Raw genomic sequence first — 21,166 nt, forward strand, 5'->3', positions numbered from 1 at the left:
GCCAGGAGGCCTGGAATCCAGTTCCACCTCTTCTATTTATTAGTCTTGTACATTGCCCTGGGACTTGTATTTTCTCTTCTGTGAGATAGGGATGATAACTGAACCCTCACATTGTTTTACGGAGGATAACACTTTGAAAGTATAAAATATCACTGTAGAATTGCTTATAACCTTGAAAAATATATGGTGTTCTATTTTTTCCTTTTTGGTGCACTTTTCTAGGTGAATGTCCCTCTTAGGAGCAGTTGTCTGGGAGTGCCTGGGATAAGTTTGGGCTGTCCTGGCACATTGTGTTCCCTGAAGTCCGTGCTCCCTGAAAGATTCAGAGCAGCTCAGACAGCACATCCAGAGTATGAAGCATGAAGTAAATTTATTCTGCAGAAATAAGTAAATGTAAAAATTTCAAGGATTCTATTTTTAAATAAATACAACAACAAAATCAATGAAAACTGAAGTCTTATTCAGAGGAAAACCTGCCTCCATTTTTCACAGATCTAGGAGTACTCTGAAAAAGACATTTAAGTGTTGATTTAAATTGTTTAATCAGATATCTCAAGAGAAAAGTGGTGAACCACAAAGTGATAAATAAAATCAGTGACAAATTGGAACAAAATATACTGTACAAAAAGGCATTCAAATCTCTTTTTGGTCTTTATTTACTTTTTTAATATTACATTAAAAAAATATGAGGTCACCATATACCCCCACCCCCCTCACCCCACTCCTCCCTCCATAACAACAATCTCCTCAATCATCATGAGACATTCATTGCACTTGGTGAATACATCTCTGAGCACCGCTGCACCTCATGTTCAATGGTCCAAATCATAGCCCACACTCTCCCACAGTCCACCCAGTGGGCCATGGGAGGACATACAATGTCCAGCAACTGTCCCTGCAGCACCACCCAGGACAACTCCAAGTCCTGAAAACGCCCCCACATCTCATCTCTTCCTCTTACTCCCTACCCCCAGCAGCCACCATGGCCACTTTCTCCACACCAATGGTCATTCGAATCTTTGAATTGAAAGTGAGAAAATGGGGGTGGTGACGAGTTATTTGGCAGTAATGTTTCAACTCCACTAAGTATATCTCTCTTTTGGTAGCCTTTAGTTGTCAGCAGTCACTTTGAGAGTCTTGCAATGAATGGACGATAAGGCTTATCAAAATTTCAAGGGGTAATGAAAAGGCAATGGAATTATACTGTCTTTGTAGAAAAAAATGTCAAGGTTTCAGGTTATTTAATGAATAATCTTTGAAGATAGCTAGGATTTTAGAGATTTCCTTTTCATTTTTTTTCTGTGTATAGAAAGGATATTAAACAACATTGTACTTGTCATCTTAATTCCAAATAAGTTCACAAGGCAAGAAATTTACTTAAAATAAAAGCATATCATATTCATGAATTTGTACTTTGCCAAAAAATTGCCCTTTTATGGTATAGAACATTCCTGTGATTCAGTAACATACCTTTCCTTTAGAAATGCATATTTTTAAAAATTACTGCTTAGGAAAGGAAAAATATCCTTGTATTGCAAAATGTTTTAAAAATACACCTTTTAAAGATCATGTTTGAGATGAAATTTGGCTGTTTCCTTTTCTTCACTTCTAATTCCTTCTTCCTCAGTTCTTGTCTTTACTTGGAGAGTCATTCATTTTCTATCCTCTGCTAGTGCTAGTAAGTGACTGGGCTCTGGAGTCACCAGCTGATTAATTCGTGTAATTTGCCCTTTAGGGAGATAAGGCAAGGTCAGAAGGTCAGGAATGTAACTGATTTTGACTTGTAGTTTTCAAACTGCAACACAGAAGCAATATCCCACACAGCCAGAAGATGGAAGTGTTGTCCATAAAAGTAAACCATTTATATTCTGGATTGCCGAAACTATTTTAAGCCTCTCAAAATCCACACAGAATCCAAACTTTTAAAATAGCACATTTTGGGAATGTTCACGTTTTTAAATTAAGAGGCTGGGTGTATGTGTAAAATCCCTACATACGGAATTAGATCTTTTCCTCTAAGGGCTTTGGCACAAGTAGATACTGCAGTTTTTACGAATGGATTTATGTGCCCATAATTATATAATGTTACTTCTTCAAGGGTTGTTTGTATCCCTTACAGTGAAATCATAAGGTGCCTAAGGAGAAGTTTCACCACCTCCTTTGCAATCACTTACTCCTTCTTTACATCCTTTTTCTTTTCTCTCTTTTTCCCATTCATTTTGTATATACTGTGATATGTCAAGTTTTAATGATAGACCTGTAATTTTTACTGAATGGTGCAATTGTTGAGAGTGTCATTCTAACACTGCACATAAAACTGTACTCTAGAAGGTTTACTGGTGCTTGCTATAGATAAATTTCTTACTTGGTTGGTTCTTTCACTGTAAAGGGTCTTCCCACAGACTGGCCTATAGCCCCACAATAGAATATTACCAATAAACCTCAGTTACCAATGGGTATTTCACTTAAGAAGTATCTGTTGTTGTTGCGTAAACTACTGGGTTCAGCAAGGCCTGAGAGTGTTCGTTTTCAGCTCAGAGAAGCCACTGTCCATCTCCCACGAGCAGACTAGGTTAGTAGAACGCTATAAAGAACGTGGGTTTTGGAGGCCTTATCATGTGAGGAGCTGTACAAGTGTTACGAATGAATCTGGAAAGTCGCTGAAACCGACATCAGCAAATTATTTAGAACACGCGTATCCCAGGCCCTGATCTATGAGCTTGGAAGTCACTGAGCGAAACGCATCAAGATCCCTGTTCATGTACCTGACACTGAAGTTGGGAGAGGAGAGGGCGCTAGCTGCCAATTAATCAACAAATCTAAGCAAATTACACGGTCTGTTGCTGGCGATGCGAACCACCCAGAAGAGAGTGGAGCGGAGTGCGGGGCAGGGAAAGCGGCGAGGCCCCCGGGAGCGCAGTGCACAGGTCCAGGTCCCTGGGCCCAGGACGCCGCGTGGGCGCCGGGAGGTCGGAGCGGCTCCGCGGGCCCTTGCTTCCCTTAGAATTCCTTTCAAGTTGCGTTCAAGGTGCGAACTAGACTTGGGGCAGGTTGTTTTCCGCGGGGGTTAGTGTTGCAGGGCGTGGTGGCGCGGGTAAGGGCCAGCAGGGCCGCAGGGGCGCCGAAGACCACGTGGCTCAGCGCGCTCCAGCAGCCGAGGCGAGCCCTCGGGGCTCCTGCCGCCCGACGGCTGGGGGCGGGGCAGGGCAGCTGGGGGCGGGGCAGGGCAGCTGGGGGCGGGGCAGGCAGGGGCGTGGAGTGGCAGGCAGAGGGCGGGGCAGGGCACAGCAGCTGGGGGCGGGGCAGGCAGGGGCGTGGCAGACAGGGGGCGTGACAGGGCAGCTGGGGGCGGGGCAGGGGCGGGGCAGGGGCGGGGCGGGGCACAGCAGCTGGGGGCGGGGCACGGCACCAGGGGACAGGACCAGTACATCTGGCCCGGGAAGGCTGGCGGCGGGGACCCCGTGAAGGGTCGGACTTGGGCCTGCCAGGGGCCGGCGTGAAGGCGGGGACCAGGCGGGTCGTGGGGGTGAGGTCTGCCAGGGTTCGGTGTCGAGCGGGGGCGGGGCCGGGCCGTGGGGGCGGAGCCTGCCCGGGGCCGGCGTCGAGGCGGGGGCGGGGCTGGCGGACGCCGTTGCGTAGTTACGCGCCGGCCGGCCGGCGGCGGCTAGGCGCCTGTCAGTACCGCGGCGGCGTCGGCAGTGTTGGCGCGGTCCTCGGTCGCCCGCGGCCCAGCCCACGCCTCATCTCCCTGCAGCCGCGCGCGCTCGGCCGGGGATTGGGCGGTGGCTTCGAGGATGGAAAGGCGGCGCGCGCGGAGACGAGACTCCTGAACTGAGGGGACACGCGAGCCGGGGGAAGCCGGGGCTGAGGGGACCGCGAGCCGAGGGGCACCGGAACACACGGTCCCGGCGGGCATGGCCGAGCGTGGGGCGGCCGCGGGCGGCGAGGACGGAGGCCCGGCGGACGCGCTGAGCTTGGAGGAGATCCTGCGGCTCTACAACCAGCCCATCAACGAGGAGCAGGCGTGGGCCGTGTGCTACCAGTGCTGCGGCTCCCTGCGCGCCGCCGACGCCCGCCGCCGGCCCCGCCGCAGAGCCGCCTCGGCCGCGCACATCCGCGTCTGGAGGGACGGCACGGTCACGTTGGCGCCCGCGGCCGGCGACGCCGGGGAGCCGCCCCCCGCCGCGGGTGAGCGCCCGGGCTCCCTTCACCGAGGGGGCGGGGTGAACGCGGGCCAGGGTCCTGCCACGGGGGAGTGGGGTAGGGAGACCTGCACCTCCGGGGACCCCTGTCTTCCCGGTGAAACCCCCGCCGCGGGCGCGCGCGGACCCGGGTCCTTCCACGGGTAGTGGGGCGGGGGTGGGGCGGGGAGAGGCCCGGAGACTTGCACCCCCGGGGTCTTCCTGGGGAGAAGCCGGCCTGGGCTGCGTGGGGCAGGCGGCCTGGTAGGCCTGAGCATCGCCGGAGGGGCTTGGGGGGTGGCACACAAAGGGGAGCTATCCAGAGCGAGGGTCGTTGGTGCTGGGACCCGCTCGCAGGGAAGCGGACAGGCGGAGGGGTTCTGTAATTTTGCAGACCATGATACACCAGCTGTGCACTGCTTGTTTGGGAAATTGTGTGGGTTGGGACCTTTTTATGATATGTATGAGTATTTAAATACCATGGTTATTTACTTGTTATATTTGTGGTGTGATAAGGTACTATAAAAGGTTCATCATGTGCGATCTTGCCAAGGATAATTAATCCCGGTGTCAAGAAAATTACACCTTTCGGAATGAATAGTAAAGTAATAGTATTTTAAATTTGGCAGCATTATTCTTTCACTTTGGAAATACGAAAGAAGATATCTGAACCTTGAGGAGAATTCTTCTATTTTGGGAGAATAGAAGAAAGGAATAAATAATTACTTTTGGCTCCTGAAAGTTAGAAAATAACTGTTTACCTGTCCTGTGTTAGTTTGTTGTGATGAAGAACATAGGCTTGTAAAATAAAAAAATGACAGAATGGTAGATAAATAATATGGATTTAAGTTAGATTATTGTCTAATGTAAATTCGTCATGATTATCACCTAACAGTAACATATAACTAGGGCTTACTCAGATATTTATCGATGAGGATGAGGAGGTTGATAATAAGTTTCTACTAGCAGTCTTTATTGCTTTTTGAGACTTTATTAAAAATAAAAATCCACCCCTTTTAGAAAGTTGATGAATTGTCATAATGCTAAAGGTGAAAGATGTAATTCAGAACTAGTCAGTAAAATGACATTTAATGAAAAGCCCTATCTAAATTGATTAAAGAACACTACAATTTTTTGAATTCCACAAATATTTGTTTTTTAGTGTATTGTGTTTTTTCTTTTTTTTAAAGATTTGTTTATTTATTTAAATCCCCCCCTCCCCCAGTTGTCTGTTCTCTGTGTCTATTTGCTGTGTCTTGTTTCGTCTTGTTTCTTTGTCCGCTTCTGTTGTCATCAGTGGCATGGGAAGTGTGGGCGGCGCCATTCCTGGGCAGGCTGTTCTTTCTTTCCCGCTGGGCGGCTCTCCTTACGGGGCGCACTCCTTGCGCGTGGGGCTCCCCTACGCGGGGGACACCCCTGCGTGGCAGGGCATGCCTTGCGCGCATCAGCACTGTGCATGGGCCAGCTCCACACGGGTCAAGGAGGCCTGGGGTTTGAACCGCGGACCTCCCATGTGGTAGACGGACGCCCTAACCATTGGGCCAAGTCCGTTTCCCTATTGTGTTTTTAATAAACAGATTTTAGACTTATTTTTTTAAAGCCAGCCTTTTAATTATTGTTTTAGAATTATTTTATTTCAAATGGTTTTTTTAGTTTATTTGATGTGCTTATTCCTTTTAGACTTGGACTTAGTGGGAAATAACTTGTGATTTAAATTTAATTACAATGTATTAAAATGATATGGAAAAGATAACACGGCAAAGCCATAGTTTGGGTGCTAGAATTTCAAGAAGAAAAATTGTTGTGTGCCACCTGGTTTTGGAAGCAGCCTTGGTAGTAATTTCCGGAAAGAACAAACCCCAGCCCACATTTTCTGTGTCTCTTCAACTAGAAGAGTGTAGTTTAAGCTATATTTGTGGACCTAGTAATAGTTTAGTTGTCAAGAACTGATAGCTTCTTGTGGTAGTATTTTTTTTTGAGAAACTTATGTTGAAATGCTTTTTTTTTTTCTGTTATCATTATGAGTAATAACATGTTGACCTCATATGGAGAGAATAGTAGAGTTGTTTTCCACCAGTGGTATTGGCTTTGTAATCTTCCTTAGCTCTGCTCCTGACATTACTGGCTTTGGAGAGAGCCTACTCAAAGTTGTGGTATGGGCTTGAGCATTATAGGGCCTGTTTATTAAAAGTATTTAGGGGGAAGTGGACTTGGCCCAATGAATAGGGCATCAGCCTACCACATGGGAGGTCCGCGGTTCAAACCCCGGGCCTCCCTGACCCCTGTGGAGCTGGCCCATGCGCAATGCTGATGCGCACAAGGAGTGCCCTGCCACATAGGGGTGTCCCCGCTCAGGGGAGCCCCACGTACAAGGAGTGTGCCCCATAAGGAGAGCCGCCCAGCATGAAAGTTCAGCCTGCCAAGGAATGGTGCCCCACGCAGGGAGAGCTGACACAGCAAGATGACGCAACGAAGAGAAACAAGGATAGAAGCTGTCACAGAAGAACACAGCGAATAGACACAGAGCAGACAACTGGGGAGGTTGGGGGAAGGAGAGAGAAATAAATAAATCTTAAAAAAATTATTTAGGAAGGCCATACTACTAAAATATTGTTTATCTTAGTTTATTTCCTCCTAGGACTAGTAGTTACATGGCTTTGAAAGACAAAGTCTTCTGAACATTTAATCTTGATTCTTAAAAATGCAAAATAATTTGGTATTGTGCACACATACATAAATTCTCCTTTAAAGGAAAAATGGTAATTGTAACATCTCCACTGTAAGAAATGTTTGCTTTTTCATTGTAAGGCATTTAGCCTGATTATATGTAATGGGAAGTCAGCAGCATTTATATTTTCACATCTAATCCACTGATTTATTTTTTAAGTGAAAGCTTAGGGAAGGGGAAGTTGAGTTACTTGTTCAAAGTCTTGTTGGTAAGGCTGAGAATCAAATCCATGTCATTTAACTTTTGTAGTATTATGGAGTGAAACAGATCATGAGTCCTCCCCTTCCTAGCTTGAGCAAGTTGCTTAATCTCCCTGAGGCAAGCGTTCTCATCTGTAAAATAAGAATATATAACTTTTTTTTCCCAATTGAGTAAGGCTTTAAACTAGATAATATATGTTAAGTAACTAACTAGGCTTGGTATGTGGCAGGTTCACAGGAATTTTTTTTCTCTTCCTTCCCTAATTCAGTGGTCCTGACACACTCCATGGTGCCACTAGTCCAGCCATTCTATATTTTCCCTCAGAATTGCAACAGATGTCTAGGTCAGGGTTTCTCAACCTGGCACTGTTGACATTTTGGAATGGATTGTTATTGTTGTGGAGGCTGTCCTGTGCATTGCAGATTGTTTAGCAACATTCCTGGTATCTACCCACTACATACCAGTAGCACTTTCTGCCCCCGTCCCCCCCCAGCGAGAGAATAAAACACATCTCTAGACATTGTCACATGTCCCCTGGGGGGCAAAATTGCCCCTTGTTGAAAATTATTGGTATGGCAGATGAGGGATTGTATTCAGTTTGGAGAAATGAATTCTGGCTGTGCTCCTCAAGCAGATGACTTCTTCAGCAGGACACTGTCCACTCTGCTGTCTAGGTGAATGAGTGAGTGATACAGGAATCTGCTGTGTAAGTCTGGTTAGTCCCAAAGAGGAAAGGGAATTCCACAGGCTTTACCAACTTGTTCTGGGGCTGAGTGTAGTAGCAATAATTGCTTTTAATGCTTGTTTATTCTTACAGTATTGATATATCCCAAATATTCACATTCAGTTTGAGTAAAATAAATAGAAATACACTATGAGAGAAATAGCATCAATGAATTAGAAAAATGATGAAAGATGTGGGAGGCATGGAAATGAGACCAGTATTGTAAGAAAATAGTGACAAGAAATTTTGTTTAGTATTCAGATATAATGTAGAGGCCTATATTAGCATGGCCATGAAAACAGTGTGATATAGTACTGAAGGAGATAAAGAAAAAGGAAAAATTAGCCTTTTTAGAGGCTCCTGAGAGTAAAAATAAACTATGAACTAAGAGCTTAAAGTGAGCAGCATATTTTATGAAGTATTTCCGTGATGACAGGATAATAGATGCTTTGACTGAAGAGGGTTTATAATTCTTAGGAGGCTCATTTAGAAATTTTGATTTTTCCAGTGTTGATGCAATTGTAATCATAATAAGACCTTATTGTTTGGGAAAAGGTTTATCATATATAGACTGAGGGACTATTTCACATTTATACCATTAATAAACAAGTTAAGGATACTCAGACTCTCCATGTGTAACATACAGCCTTGTCACCAGTGCACTTCACTGGCATTCAGAGGACATTTTGGTATATATGTTCTCTTTAAAGCATTAATCGATGTAATTTAAGTAATAGTCCAGATCTTTTCAAAGATGAAAATATTTGTTTTCTGGGATGCCACAAAGAATTATTAATATCACTAGTATTAGATCTTAGAATCATGTGTGGTTTTATCAGGCTCCTAGGCCTCAAATACCCATCTGACAAAAGAATTTATTCAAATTTTTATTTCAACATTTTTGATGTTTTAGATGTATTAAACATTAAAAAAATGATGGACACATTTTTATCTAAAATCTTAAAATTAGTATTGGTTTTCCTGTGTGGAACATTGACAGACTGTGTGCATACTAATAAAGGAATCCCTTGAAAATGGTTTCTTGGAATAGAGAACATTCAGGCTTTGTTTGGAATTTGAAAAGAGGATATGGTCAGTCAGTCAGCTCAGCAAGGTTCATGCTAATTTGTAGGGAAAATGGTCTTGGAATATTCTCCTATTTGATTTTTTTTTTGAAAAGAGTATTTGTAGAGAAGGTTGAAATAGTGAAAACATTTAAAAACAGTTTTTGTGCATTCTTGCTGTATTTTTTGAGTGTTCACATATTGATCACTAAATGAAAAAAAACATGAGGTATATGTGTATATGTCTAGCAGTGGGGGTAAGTGGTGGATGGTATTAGGGATTGATGAAATGCCTTATTGGTTACAATAATAGTTAAGAATTAATCCTCATGTGTGTGGGGTAAATTCAACTTAACAAATGTGCACTGAATTCCTATCTTTTGTAAGCAATATTCTAGTTTCCATGGGTGATGTGAAGATAAAGAATTATAGTCATTAAAGAAGGGAAAATAAAACATAAACACAGTGATGAATTCCCCTTCAAAATCCCTGGAAGGTATGTTCATATATTCATTTGTAAAAGTACTATATTTTAGCCATAATTGGTTGACTGCTGTTGCTTATGAATTCCAAAAAATTTTGGATTGTGTTTTTAAACTGGTCTCTTCCTCTGGGTGTGTTAGATTGTATTATCTTCAGAGGTTTCACTTTTACTTGATTAAATTATGATTAGGGCTTTGATTGGGCCACATCAGTAACACGTTGAGTCCCTGCCCACTAAGGGGACTCACAGAGAAGACAACAAGGTGGAGGAGTTAGTTGGAGTTTTGATGTTGAAACCCCAGGAAGTAAACACACAGAGAAGCAGATATGTGAGAAAGGTGAGAAGACTGCATTAGACACGACAGAGGCCCAGGAAAATGAGACGAGCTGTTAGCCTGATAGTCTATAGCTGGCCTTGTGGAGCAATCAGAGCAGCTGAGCCCAGAGAGAAATGAGACTTATCCCAGTCTACAGCCGCTATTGGAAGAAACTGGGATCGTGGAGTCTTAAGAGGAAGAGGAAGCCTGAACCCTGCAGAAGTCGGCAGCCATCTTGCTCCAACACGTAGCAACAGACTTTGGTGAGGGAAGTAACTTATGCTTTATGGCCTGTTAACTGAAGCTTCTGCCCCAAATAAATTCCTTTTATGAAAGCCAACAGATTTCTCATATTTTGCATCAGCACCCCTTTGTCTGACTAATACATCTAACACATTTCCATTTTTTGCTGGGTAGTGTGGGAGTGGCCGCAGGCATTTGGGGGAGAAAATTTGGAATACTTTTGTGCCTCCTAAAAACAAAGCAAACAAACCAAAAAACTAACTCTCATTGGGTAGCGGATGTAGTTCATTGGTTGAGGGTATGCTTCCTATGTATGAAGTCCTGGGTTCAATCCTGGGTACCACCTTTAAAAAAAAATCACTTCTTTGCATATAGGTCCTGTAAAATAGCAGCAGTTCCCATCCCACTCTCATAATAGTATCACTCAAATCATATATATTTCCTATTTGCTTTCTGTTGGTTAAGTAGAAAAAAAGAAAATATCTTCTCCTGGATATTTTAAAATATGAAGAAAATATCGACATTGTTACATTGGAGTTTTTTAATAAACTTTTTATTTGGGGATAATTTTAGATTTACCAAAAAATTGCAGAGATAATGCAATATAACTCCTTACCCAGTTCCCCTAATGTTAACATTTTATATTGCTGTGGTATATTTGTAAAGACTTAAAAACTAACATTAGTACTAACTCTGGACTTCATTTGACCTTTTTTTTTTTTTTTTAACCGATGTCCTTTTTCTGTTCCAGAATCTCATCCAGGTTACAATATTGCATTTAATCATCATGTCTCCTTAGTCTCTTCTGGTCTGTCATAGTTTCTCAATCTTTCCTTGTTTCCCAGTGTTGGGGAATAGTGGTCAGGTATGTTGTAAAATGTCCTCTTCTTTCACCTTGTAACTAGACTGGAGTTGTGGGTTTTGGGGAAGAATACCAGAGAGTGAGGTACCCTTCTTACCACATCATTTTAGGGGCATGTGGCATCACCATGATATCATTGGTGAGGTTAACTTTGTTACTAGGTTATGACGATGTTTCCCAAGTCCCTACCCTATAAAGTTATTATTGTTCTCTTTTCTATGTTCTTTTCTTTGAAAGCAAGTTATTAAGTCCAGCCCACACTCAAGGAGGGGACTAGGGAATTAAACTGCACCTCCTGATAGGGTGAATATAATTATATTATTTGGAATTTTTCTGTAGGAAGATTTGTCCTTTCTCCCCCATTTATTTATTCAATCATTTATATCATCCTGGACTCATGTATATTTATTTTATACTTTGGTTGTTATCCATTACCACATTATTTTGATCATTGGGTGCTCCTTCAGGCTAGCTCGTGTCCTTTTGATAATATCCATTCTGTTGGTTTTTTTTTTTTTTTTTCATGCATGTCCTTTCTGGTAATACAAGATGCTCAAGACATCCCCCATATATGCAAGCGTGGTTCTACATAAAATAAATTCAGTATACCATATTAACAGAACAAAGGCAAAAAACAACATCTCAATTGATACAGAAGAAGCATTGACAAAATCCAGCCCTCTTTCTTGATAAAAACACTTAGGACTCTAGTAATAGAAGGAAACTTCTTCAACATGATAAAGGGCAAATATGAAAAACCCACAGCTAACCTCATATTTAATGGTGAAAGACTGACAGCTTTACTTCTAAGATCAAAATAAGATAAGGATGCTCACTGTCACCACTGATATTCAACATTGTACTGGAAGTACGAGCTAGAGCAATTAGACAAGAGAAAGAAATCAAAGGTACCCAAGTTGGAAAGGAAGAAGTAAAATTTACCCTGTTTGCAGATGGCATGATCATATATACAGAAAATCCTGAAAAATCCATGGCAAGGCCACTGGAAGTAATACGAATTTAGCAAAAGGGTGGGGTAAAAGACTAACATGGAAAAAATCAGTAGTGTTTCTATATACTGGTAATGAACAATCTGAAGAAGAAATCAAGAAAAAAATTTCATTTATAATAGCATCTAAAAGAATATGCAGGAATAAATTAAAGGGTCTGTACATAGAGAACTACAAAACATTGCTAAAAGAAATCAAAGAACACTTAAATGGAAGGAAATTCCATGTTCATGACTTGGAAGACTATTAAGATGTCAGTTCAGAGTGATTTACAGATTCAACACAATCCCAATCAAAATACCAGCAACCTTCTTTGTAAAACCCAATCATCAAATTTATATGGAAGGGTAAGTGGCCCTGAATAGCCAAAATCTTGAAAAAGAACAAAGTTGGAGTGGTCACATTTTGTGATTTTAAAACTTATTACAAAGCTAACACTGGTCAATGCAGTATATACTGGTGTAAGCACAGACACACAGGCTAATGGAATTGAAATGAGAGCTTAGAAATAGACCCTCCCATTTATGGCCAGTTGATTTTTACAAGAATGATAGATACATTCAGTTGGGAAAGTCTCTTCAACAAATGCTGCTGGGAAAACTGGATGTCCATATGCAAAAGAATAAAGATGAACCCCTACCTCGCACTCTCTTAGTTTGCTAAGGCTGCTGATGCAAAGTACCAAAAATGGGTTGGCTTTTATAATGGGAATTTTATTAGTGGGAAATTTTTACAGTTCTGAGGTTGTAAAATGTCCGTATCAAGGCATCATAAGAGATGCTTTCTCACCAAAGGTCGGCTGCTAGCAGATCCTTGCCACATGGGAAGGCAAGATGGGTCTGCCAGTCTCTCTCCGTTCTCCTTGAGTTCAGCTCTGAGTGATCAGGCATCTCTCCCTGTGCCTCATCTCTTCGAGCCTCTTGGGGGCTTCACTGTCTTTCTGTAGCTGTACGTGAACCTGGAGTCCTCTCTCATATGACAGGGCAAAGATGGTGGTGGCTCTCTTTTTTCTGTGTTTTTTTCTCCCTGTGTGTTCTCAGTTTTTGTACCACCCAGCAAGAGAGTGGAGACCCAACCTGGGTCATGCATGGCTCACTGATGTGCAATCAAAAGCCCTAAAGTGATCTGATGAAGTGATCTAATCAAAGGTCTCTTAACTGAATTTAATGCAGTCAAAGGATCCCACACCCACGGGAATGGATTAGTTCAGGAAATCAGTCTTTTCTGGGATTCACAAAATTCAAATTGTCACATACACTATATACAAAAATCAATTCAAAATGGATCAAAGACCTAAATGTAAGAGCCAGAAATATGAAACTAGAAGACAATGTAGGGCAGCATCTTTAGGACCTTGTGTTAGAAAATGGTTTCTTAGACTGTACACCCAAAGCACAAGGAACAAAAGTCAAAATAAGTGGGAACTCATTAAAATTTTGTACATTTTGTACATTCAGGACTTTATGATGAAAGCAAAAAGGAAACTATGCAATGGGAGAAAATACTTGGAAACCACATATCTCATAAAGGTTTAATATCCAGAATATATAAATCCTAAAACTCAACAACAGTAAAAGGCAAATAACGTAGTTAAATACGCAAAAGACTTGAATAGACATTTCTCCAAAGAAAATATACAAATGGCCAGAAAGCACATGAAAAGATGGTCAACATCATTAGCTATTGGAGAAATGCAAATCAAAACCATAATGAGATACCTTTTCACATCCTCTAGAATGATTACTATTAAAAAACAGAATATTACAAGTTTTGGAAAGGATCATGTGGCAGTTTGATATTATTTTATGAATCCCAAAATAAGAAAGATTATGTTGTAAATCAATCTTTTCCTCTGGGTGTGAACCCTTTGATTGCATTAAATTCAGTTGAGGGGCTTTTGATTAGATTACCTGTTAAGATTGATGCAGGGCTTTTGATTAGACTATGTCAGTAGACTATGTCAGGCCCCCCTTGTTGGGTCTGATGTAAACCAACACTCACAAAGGTTGTATATAAGTAAGGAGAATAAAAATAAAATCATAGGACCATACAGCACAAATAGTGGACTCAATTGAAAATGATGGACTGTGGTTAATAGTATAGTTATAAAAATGTTCTGTCATGAATTGTTGCAAATGCACCACACTAATGCAAGGTGTTAAGAAAGGGTGGTCTATGGGAACTCTGTGTTTTATGTGTGATTTTTCTGTAAACCTACATCTTCTCTAATGAAAGAAAAAAAGAATAGACACTCCATGACATCCTGTTTTGTTTTTACTGTTTGCATTATCCTCATAATACAAAGGTTCTTAATGCCTCACCAAAATTTTGTGCAATTTAATCACATTTAATCTGTTCGCACAAAGTTAGTGTTCACCAGATAATTATTGATATTTTGGTGATGGGCTGGTAATGAAGTATAGAATGAAGTACTGGTTAGGCTCTCTTAAAGAATTTTTTTTGAGGTGTTCTGGGAGTATATTTGAAGATAATTAAATCATTGGCTACTTTTCTTTTGGCTACAAAACTAATTTATTTTGACATTTCCTTCTCAAACCTTATTTTCTTTGACTTCTTTCAGTTTGTTCCACAAACTTTTTTTGTTGGTGTTCAACACATACACAGAAAGTACGTAAATCTATAGTGACAACAACCCTATAAACATCAACCTGATCAAGAATAAAAACAACATTACCAGTAGCCCAGAAGCCCTGTGCTAATGTAATTGTGTTAGTTTTTAACATTGTAGGTTAATTCTGCTTGTTTTTGAATTTTATAGATATGGAATGTTACATATGTATTTTGTGCATGGACTTCAGATAGTGATATGACTTGTTATTGCATGTAGCATTAGTTTGCTATTTTTACTGCTGTACAGTATTCAATTATATGAAAATACCAAAATTAATTTGCCCATTCTGCTCATGGGCATATGGACCATTTGACGTTTTTAGCTGTTTCAAATAATGTATACTCTTGAATATATGTATGCATTTCTATAGGTCATCTATTTTCATGTGTGTCTGTTGTAATATAGTAGATTTTTAAAAAAGATTTTTTATTTCTCTCCCCTTCCCCCCCCCCCCCCAGTTGTCTGCTCTTTGTGTCCATTCGCTGTGTGTGTTCTTCTGTGACCGCTTCTATCCTTATAAGTGGCACTGGGAATCTGTGTTTCTTTTTGTTGTGTCATCTTGTTGTGTCAGCTCTCCGTGTGTGTAGCGCCATTCCTGGGCAGGCTGCACTTTCTTTCGCGCTGGGTGGCTCTCCTTATGGGGCGCATTCGTTGCGTGTGGGGCTTCCCTATGCGGGGGACACCCCTGCGTGGCATGGCACTCTTGTGCACATCAGCACTGCATATGGGCCAGATCCACATGGGTCAAGGAGGCCCAGGGTTTGAACTGCGGACCTCCCATGTGGTAGGTGGATGCCCTGTCCATGGGACCAAGTCCGCTTCTCCAATATTGTAGATTTTATCAAGCATTTTTCCAGAGTGGTGGTTTCAATTTACACATCTTACCAGCAGTGTATTCTCTTGCTCCACATTCACTCCAATTCTTGGAAATGTCAGGGCGTTTTTTTAAAAAAATTTATTGGGAGGTACAAGGGATTGAACCCAGAACCTCGTACCTGGGCATTTGTTTTTTTTTAATTTTAGCTATTCTGGTATTAAGTTGCATTTATCTGATGGCTAATGTTGACCAGTCTTTCCATATGTTTATTGACAATGAATGTTTTAACACTTCTTTTATGAAATCCTGTTCAAATCTTTTGGCCTTTTTTACTTAAAATTTTTCCCTTTTAAATGTTTTGCTTATTATATACACCGTATATGAGCCATTTGTCAGTTATATGTATTACAGATATCTTCTCTCTGTGACCTGTTAAAGTGTAACATAATTAGAAGTTGTATTACTCCCTAGACAATGCAAGGATCTTAGAATGCTGTAACTCCATTTTTTTCTGCTTTTTATATGATTATTGGCATATATTTTAGTTCATCTTCTGTTTTTTTTTTTTTTTTGAGGTACCTAGGGCCAGGGATTGGAGGAAGCCAGTGCTCAACCACTGAGCCATATGGGCTTCCCTGAGTTAGTTCTTCATTTATTTTGCTTGTTGTTTTTGTTTTTTTTCAGGACTCAAATGGGAACCTAACTCAGTACCTCCCATGTGGGAGGTGGGAGCTCAACTGATTGAACCACATCTACTCTATAGTTAATCATATATTTTATTTTTAAAAAAATTTTAATAGATTTATTTATCAGTCACTGTAAATTGCCTGATAGAGGGTTTGGCCTTATTGTCCTGAATTTTTAGTGAAAATACCATGTTAGAAGAATCCCCTTTTACATGATTTCATTTATTCATTTTACCAGTATTTGAGTGTCTTCTCAGGCACTGTGCTAGATGTTGAAGATAACATGCCTTTCAGAAGTTCACACTGATAATTATAATAATGCACCATAATCTCAAAATATGAGAGATGTTCAGAAAACTATGTGAACCCAAGAGAGTGACTGTCTTCCTTATTTGACATTAGGCAAGTTTCTCAGAGATCTATTTTCTGGAGGTCTTGAAGGATAAGCAGTGGGATAAAAAGAAGGATATGCAAAGCAGATGGAACAGTAAATAGGTTTAGAAATGTTGAGGAATACCATATACTACTCAAGTACCTTAAGTACTTGGATGGTAGGTGTGCTGCTTGTGCTGCCTACCACTTCCCTGTATCAAAAGGGGACATCATGGACATCACTGATCAGTCATCACATTTTTGTTGCTAAATTTATAGGCGGCCTCAAAATTCTCAGGAGGGTGCTTCAGGCAGCTGTTACCAATCACTTGGAGTTGACACCTGAGGTTAAACCTGTTTGTCTTCTCTGCTGAGGGAGTTCACTGTGCTTGGAGCATAGGAAGTGTGTGGGAGTGGTGGAGAATGAGATGGGCTGGTTAGGTATGTTGGTTGACATAATATTATGAAGGACATCTTGTACCATGTCGTTGAGTTTGTACTTATAATCTGTATAGACTATACAGACTATATAGTGGAAAGCCATATAAGGATTTTAAACAGGAAAATAATCAAATTACTCTCTTTGGCAAGATGAGTATGGGGACTTTGCAGAAAATTGAATTGGGTAAAACTGAGGGCAAAGACATCATTAGGCACTTCATGCTGTCATTAGGTCTTAGTAACCTTTAAGTTGCCAAACCAGTTATGAGTATTATGGTAGCTCAGAAAAGAGATGATGGAAATCTGAATGGGGCAGTAGGAATGGAGAGAGTCAGACTGAGTGATTTAGGAAGTAGAACAGGACATGGCCATTTAGTTTTTGATATGGGAGAGAGAAGGAGGAAGGAATCTATGAGGGTGCCCAGGCTGCCTGTATGGGTGCATGATAGGACAGACAGGAGGGGTAGTTTAGGGTGGAAAGATGATGTTTTATACTTGTTGGAAATTAAATTGGCCTGGAAAATATTTTTCTTGTGGAGTCATGTTGATTACTACCAAGTTCCATTGCTCTTCAGATAGCTGAACATCCACTGTTTTATGTCACGTGGTAATATGAAAATTGTTGGCTGCAGAAGATGGTTTTGATTCTTGGCTGTGATGCTTATTATGGCTTAGTTATAACCTTAGGCAAGCCTTTAATGCTCTCTGACTCTCTATTTCGTTATCTGTAAAATGGAAATAATATTTGTCCAGTTGAGATTGCTGTGAGAATCAAATCAAATTGATGGGAAGGTATTTAATCAGCTCATATATACCGTACAAATATTTTTACTGAGCTGTTCTTTTCCTTTGTAAAAGGTTGAGTATTTCAGGATTCTGATTGAAGATAGATAAAGGATTTCTAAAGCAATCTTAAATATTTGTTTGGTAGTCCGTAAAATTATTCTTGAGGTTGAAAAAATATGAAGTGTGGGCTACTGTCATTAGATCTTTTTTTTTTTTAGATTTATTTTATTTTATTTTAACACCCTCCCCCTCCCGTTGTCTGTTCTCTGTGTCTTTTTGCTGTGTCTTCTTTTTTGTCTGCTTCTGTTGTCGTCAAGGGAAGTGTGGGCGGCACCATTCCTGGGCAGGCTGCACTTTCTTTCGCGCTGGGCAGCTCTCCTTACGGGCGCACTCCTTACGCGTGGGGCTCCCCTACGTGGGGGACACCCCTGTGTGGCAGGGCCCTCCTTGTGCGCATCAGCACTGCGCATGGGCCAGCTCCACACGGGTCAAGGAGGCCCGCGCTGGGCGGCTCTCCTTACGGGCGCACTTCTTGCACGTGGGGCTCCCCTACGCAGGGGATACCCCTGAGTGGCAGGGCACTCCTTGTGCGCATCAGCACTGTGCATGGGCCAGCTCCACAAGGGTCAAGGAGGCCCGGGGTTTGAACCGCAGACCTCCCATGTGGTAGACGGACGCCCTAACCACTGGGCCAAGTTCGTTTCCCCTCTTTAGATCTTAGTAGCTTAGTTACTACGCAAGATTTTTAGCATTGTTTTCAGTAAAATATGAAAATGCTAATACATTTTAATGGGATGTGGAGAAGTTTCTTGCAGAATATCAAGAAAAGTTAATTAGTATTTGACTGCCATTTAAAATTTTAAATGATTTCCATATAAATATTGCATATTTTTGAATTTAGTTTTTCCTTCTCTTTACTACTGTCAAACTTGTTTGACATTTTTTCATTAATAATGTAAGTTAGCCTTTTTAACTCCCTTAGGGAGTGAACTTGGAGTTATTTTTTTTTAAGATCTATCTATCTATCTATCTATCTATCTATCTATCTATCTATCTAGATATCTATCTATCTATCTATCTAGATATCTATCTGTCTATCTATCTATCTCCCTCCCCCCCCAGTTGTCTGCTCTCTGTGTCCATTCGCTGTGTGTTCTTTTTTTTTTTTTTTAAGATTTATTTATTTATTTATTTCTCTCCCCTTCCCCCCCACCCTGGTTGTCTGTTCTATGTGTCTATTTGCTGCATCTTCTTTGTCCGCTTCTGTTGTTGTCAGCAGCACGGGAATCTGTCTCTTTTCGTTGCATTGTCTTGTGTGTCAGCTCTCCGTGTGTGTGGCACCATTCCTGGGCAGGCTGAACTTCCTTCTGCGCTGGGTGGCTCTCCTTACGGGGTGCACTCCTTGCGCGTGGGGCTCCCCTACGCAGGGGACACCCCTGTGTGGCACGGCACTCCTGCGTGGCATGGCACTCCTTGCGCGCATCAGCACTGCGCATGGGCCAGCTCCCTACGGGTCAAGGAGGCCTGGGGTTTGAACTGGGATCCTCCCATGTGGTAGGCGGACGCCCTAACCACTGGGCCAAGTCTGCTTCCCTGTGTGTTCTGTGACTGCTTCTATCCTTATCAGCGGCACCAGGAACGTGTGTTTCATTTCATTGCGTACTCTTGTGTGTCAGCTCTCCGTATGTGTGGCACCATTCCTGGGTAGGCTGCACTTTCTTTCGCACTGGGTGACTCCTTACAGGGTGCACTCCTTGTGCATGGGGCTCCCCTACGCGGGGGACACCCCTGTGTGGCAGGGCACTCCTTGCGCGCATCAGCACTGCGCATGGGCCAGCTCCACACGGGGTTTGAACCTTGGACCTCCCGTGTGGTAGGCAGATGCCCTATCTATTGGACCAAGTCCACTTCCCAACTTGGCGTTATTAACAAAATTAAATTATCATTACATTAAGAATAAAAATAATGTAAATATAACTTTCCCCCCTAAACTTTTGGAACTAGTTTCATTTGAGACCTGTAAGATAAGGTGTACCTTAGATGAGCATTTAGCCTTCTGTTGATTCATGTGTTTAAAAATTAAAATTTATTGATAGAAAATAATTAAATTTCCTTAAAAATTAATTTAATGATATAGTTTCTCCCTACCTCTGACCTTTTTGTGGTGTTAATGATCATTCTCGCTCTATTTATATTTCAAGAACTTAGTGGTTTACTTATAAATACAATAAAAATATATAACTTAGGAAGTTAGGTACAAAAAGAAGGCATTTCTTGACGTTATATATAATAAAGGTTAAGCAGCTGAAAGTGTGTGCTTAGGTAGTTTTTACAGTTTAAATCAGATATAACCAAACCTGATAGAGAATAACATATATTTGGGTAAGTGGATATGCCAGGCAGAGTTATCATGATATATCTAAAGGAGATCAAATTTGGGGGGGTTGAAATACCTGATAAGGCTTTCTGGCAGGAGTCCTCTGGCTGGCTTGACCTCATGCTAGATTAAATGCTGCAAATGGGAGATGAGACTCTATGAAGAAAATGTTTACAGAGGTGTGTATGAAATGCAAGAAAAACAGAATTATTCAATTAATAGGAAGTACTAGAACATTTGGGATTGTCATCTTCTAGTAGACATCTTTTTATGATTTGACTTGGAACCTTTCTCTCAAAGTTCTCATATTCTTTTCCTTATTTTTAATTTTTATTAATAAAACACAAGAATTCTTCTTTTAACCCCTTTCATGTGGAAAATTCACTGACATTAATTACATTTAAAATACTGTGCTACATTACTGCCATTCATTAACAAAACATGTTCATCATCCCAAACAGAAACAGATACGTCATATCTTATTTTTATCTCTCTTTTTATCGATTTAATTACCTTTACTGATAATCTTCATTTCTATACTCCTCCAAGTGTCTCTCTCCTGTCTTTTCCTTTCAGTCTGCAGAACTCCCTTTAGTATTTCTTTTAGGGCAGGTCTATTGTTGATGAGCTCTCTCAGTTTCTGTTTATCTGTGAATATTTTAAACTCTCCCTCATTTTTGAAGGACAGTTTGGCCAGATTAAGAATTCTTGGCATGCAGTTTTTCTCTTTAGTACCTTAAATATATCATACCACTGCCTTCTTGCCTCCATGGTTTCTGATGAGAAATAGGCACTTAGTCTTATTGAGTATCCCTTGTATGTGATAAATTGCTTTTCTCTTGTTGCTTTCAGAATTGTCTCTATCTTTTGCATTTGACATTCTGATTAGTATGTATTTAGAGTAAGTCTTATTACGATTTTGTTTGGAGTACATTGTGCTTCTTGGGCATGTATATTTATGTATTTCATAAGAGTTGGGAAATTTTTGGCCACTATTTCCTCAGCTATTCATTCTGTCCCTTTCCCCTTTTCTTGTCCTTCTGGGACACTCATAATGCATATATTTATGCACTTTGTGTTGTCATCCAAGTCTCTTGAGACCCTACTGAACTTTTCCATTCTTTTATCTATTTGTCCTTTGGTCTTTAATATTTTGGGTGTCCTGTCTTCTAGTTTTCTGATCTATTCTTCCTGTTCAAATCTCCTGTTGTATGCCTCTAGCATATTTTTAATTACTTTCCT

The 21,166-nt window shown here is 41.2% G+C and overlaps 1 protein-coding gene across 8 annotated transcripts in view; it reads left to right on the forward strand.

Moving 5' to 3' along the window:
• Window positions 1–2,864: 2,864 nt before the first annotated feature.
• The window catches only part of SPIRE1 (spire type actin nucleation factor 1), a 239,529-nt gene continuing 221,227 nt past the window's right edge, over window positions 2,865–21,166 (forward strand). The window contains exon 1 of one of the 8 annotated variants that reach the window (XM_058277279.1): window positions 2,865–3,028. Coding sequence is in view for 4 of the 8 variants with exons in the window: in XM_058277276.1 (XP_058133259.1) it covers window positions 3,915–4,188 (274 nt within the window). In the remaining 4 variants the exon portion in view is untranslated. The other 7 variants (XM_071208408.1, XM_058277276.1, XM_058277275.1 and 4 more) reach the window with 7 other exon arrangements.

Source organism: Dasypus novemcinctus, chromosome 16 (assembly GCF_030445035.2).
Source record: "Dasypus novemcinctus isolate mDasNov1 chromosome 16, mDasNov1.1.hap2, whole genome shotgun sequence".
NCBI lineage: Eukaryota > Metazoa > Chordata > Mammalia > Cingulata > Dasypodidae > Dasypus > Dasypus novemcinctus.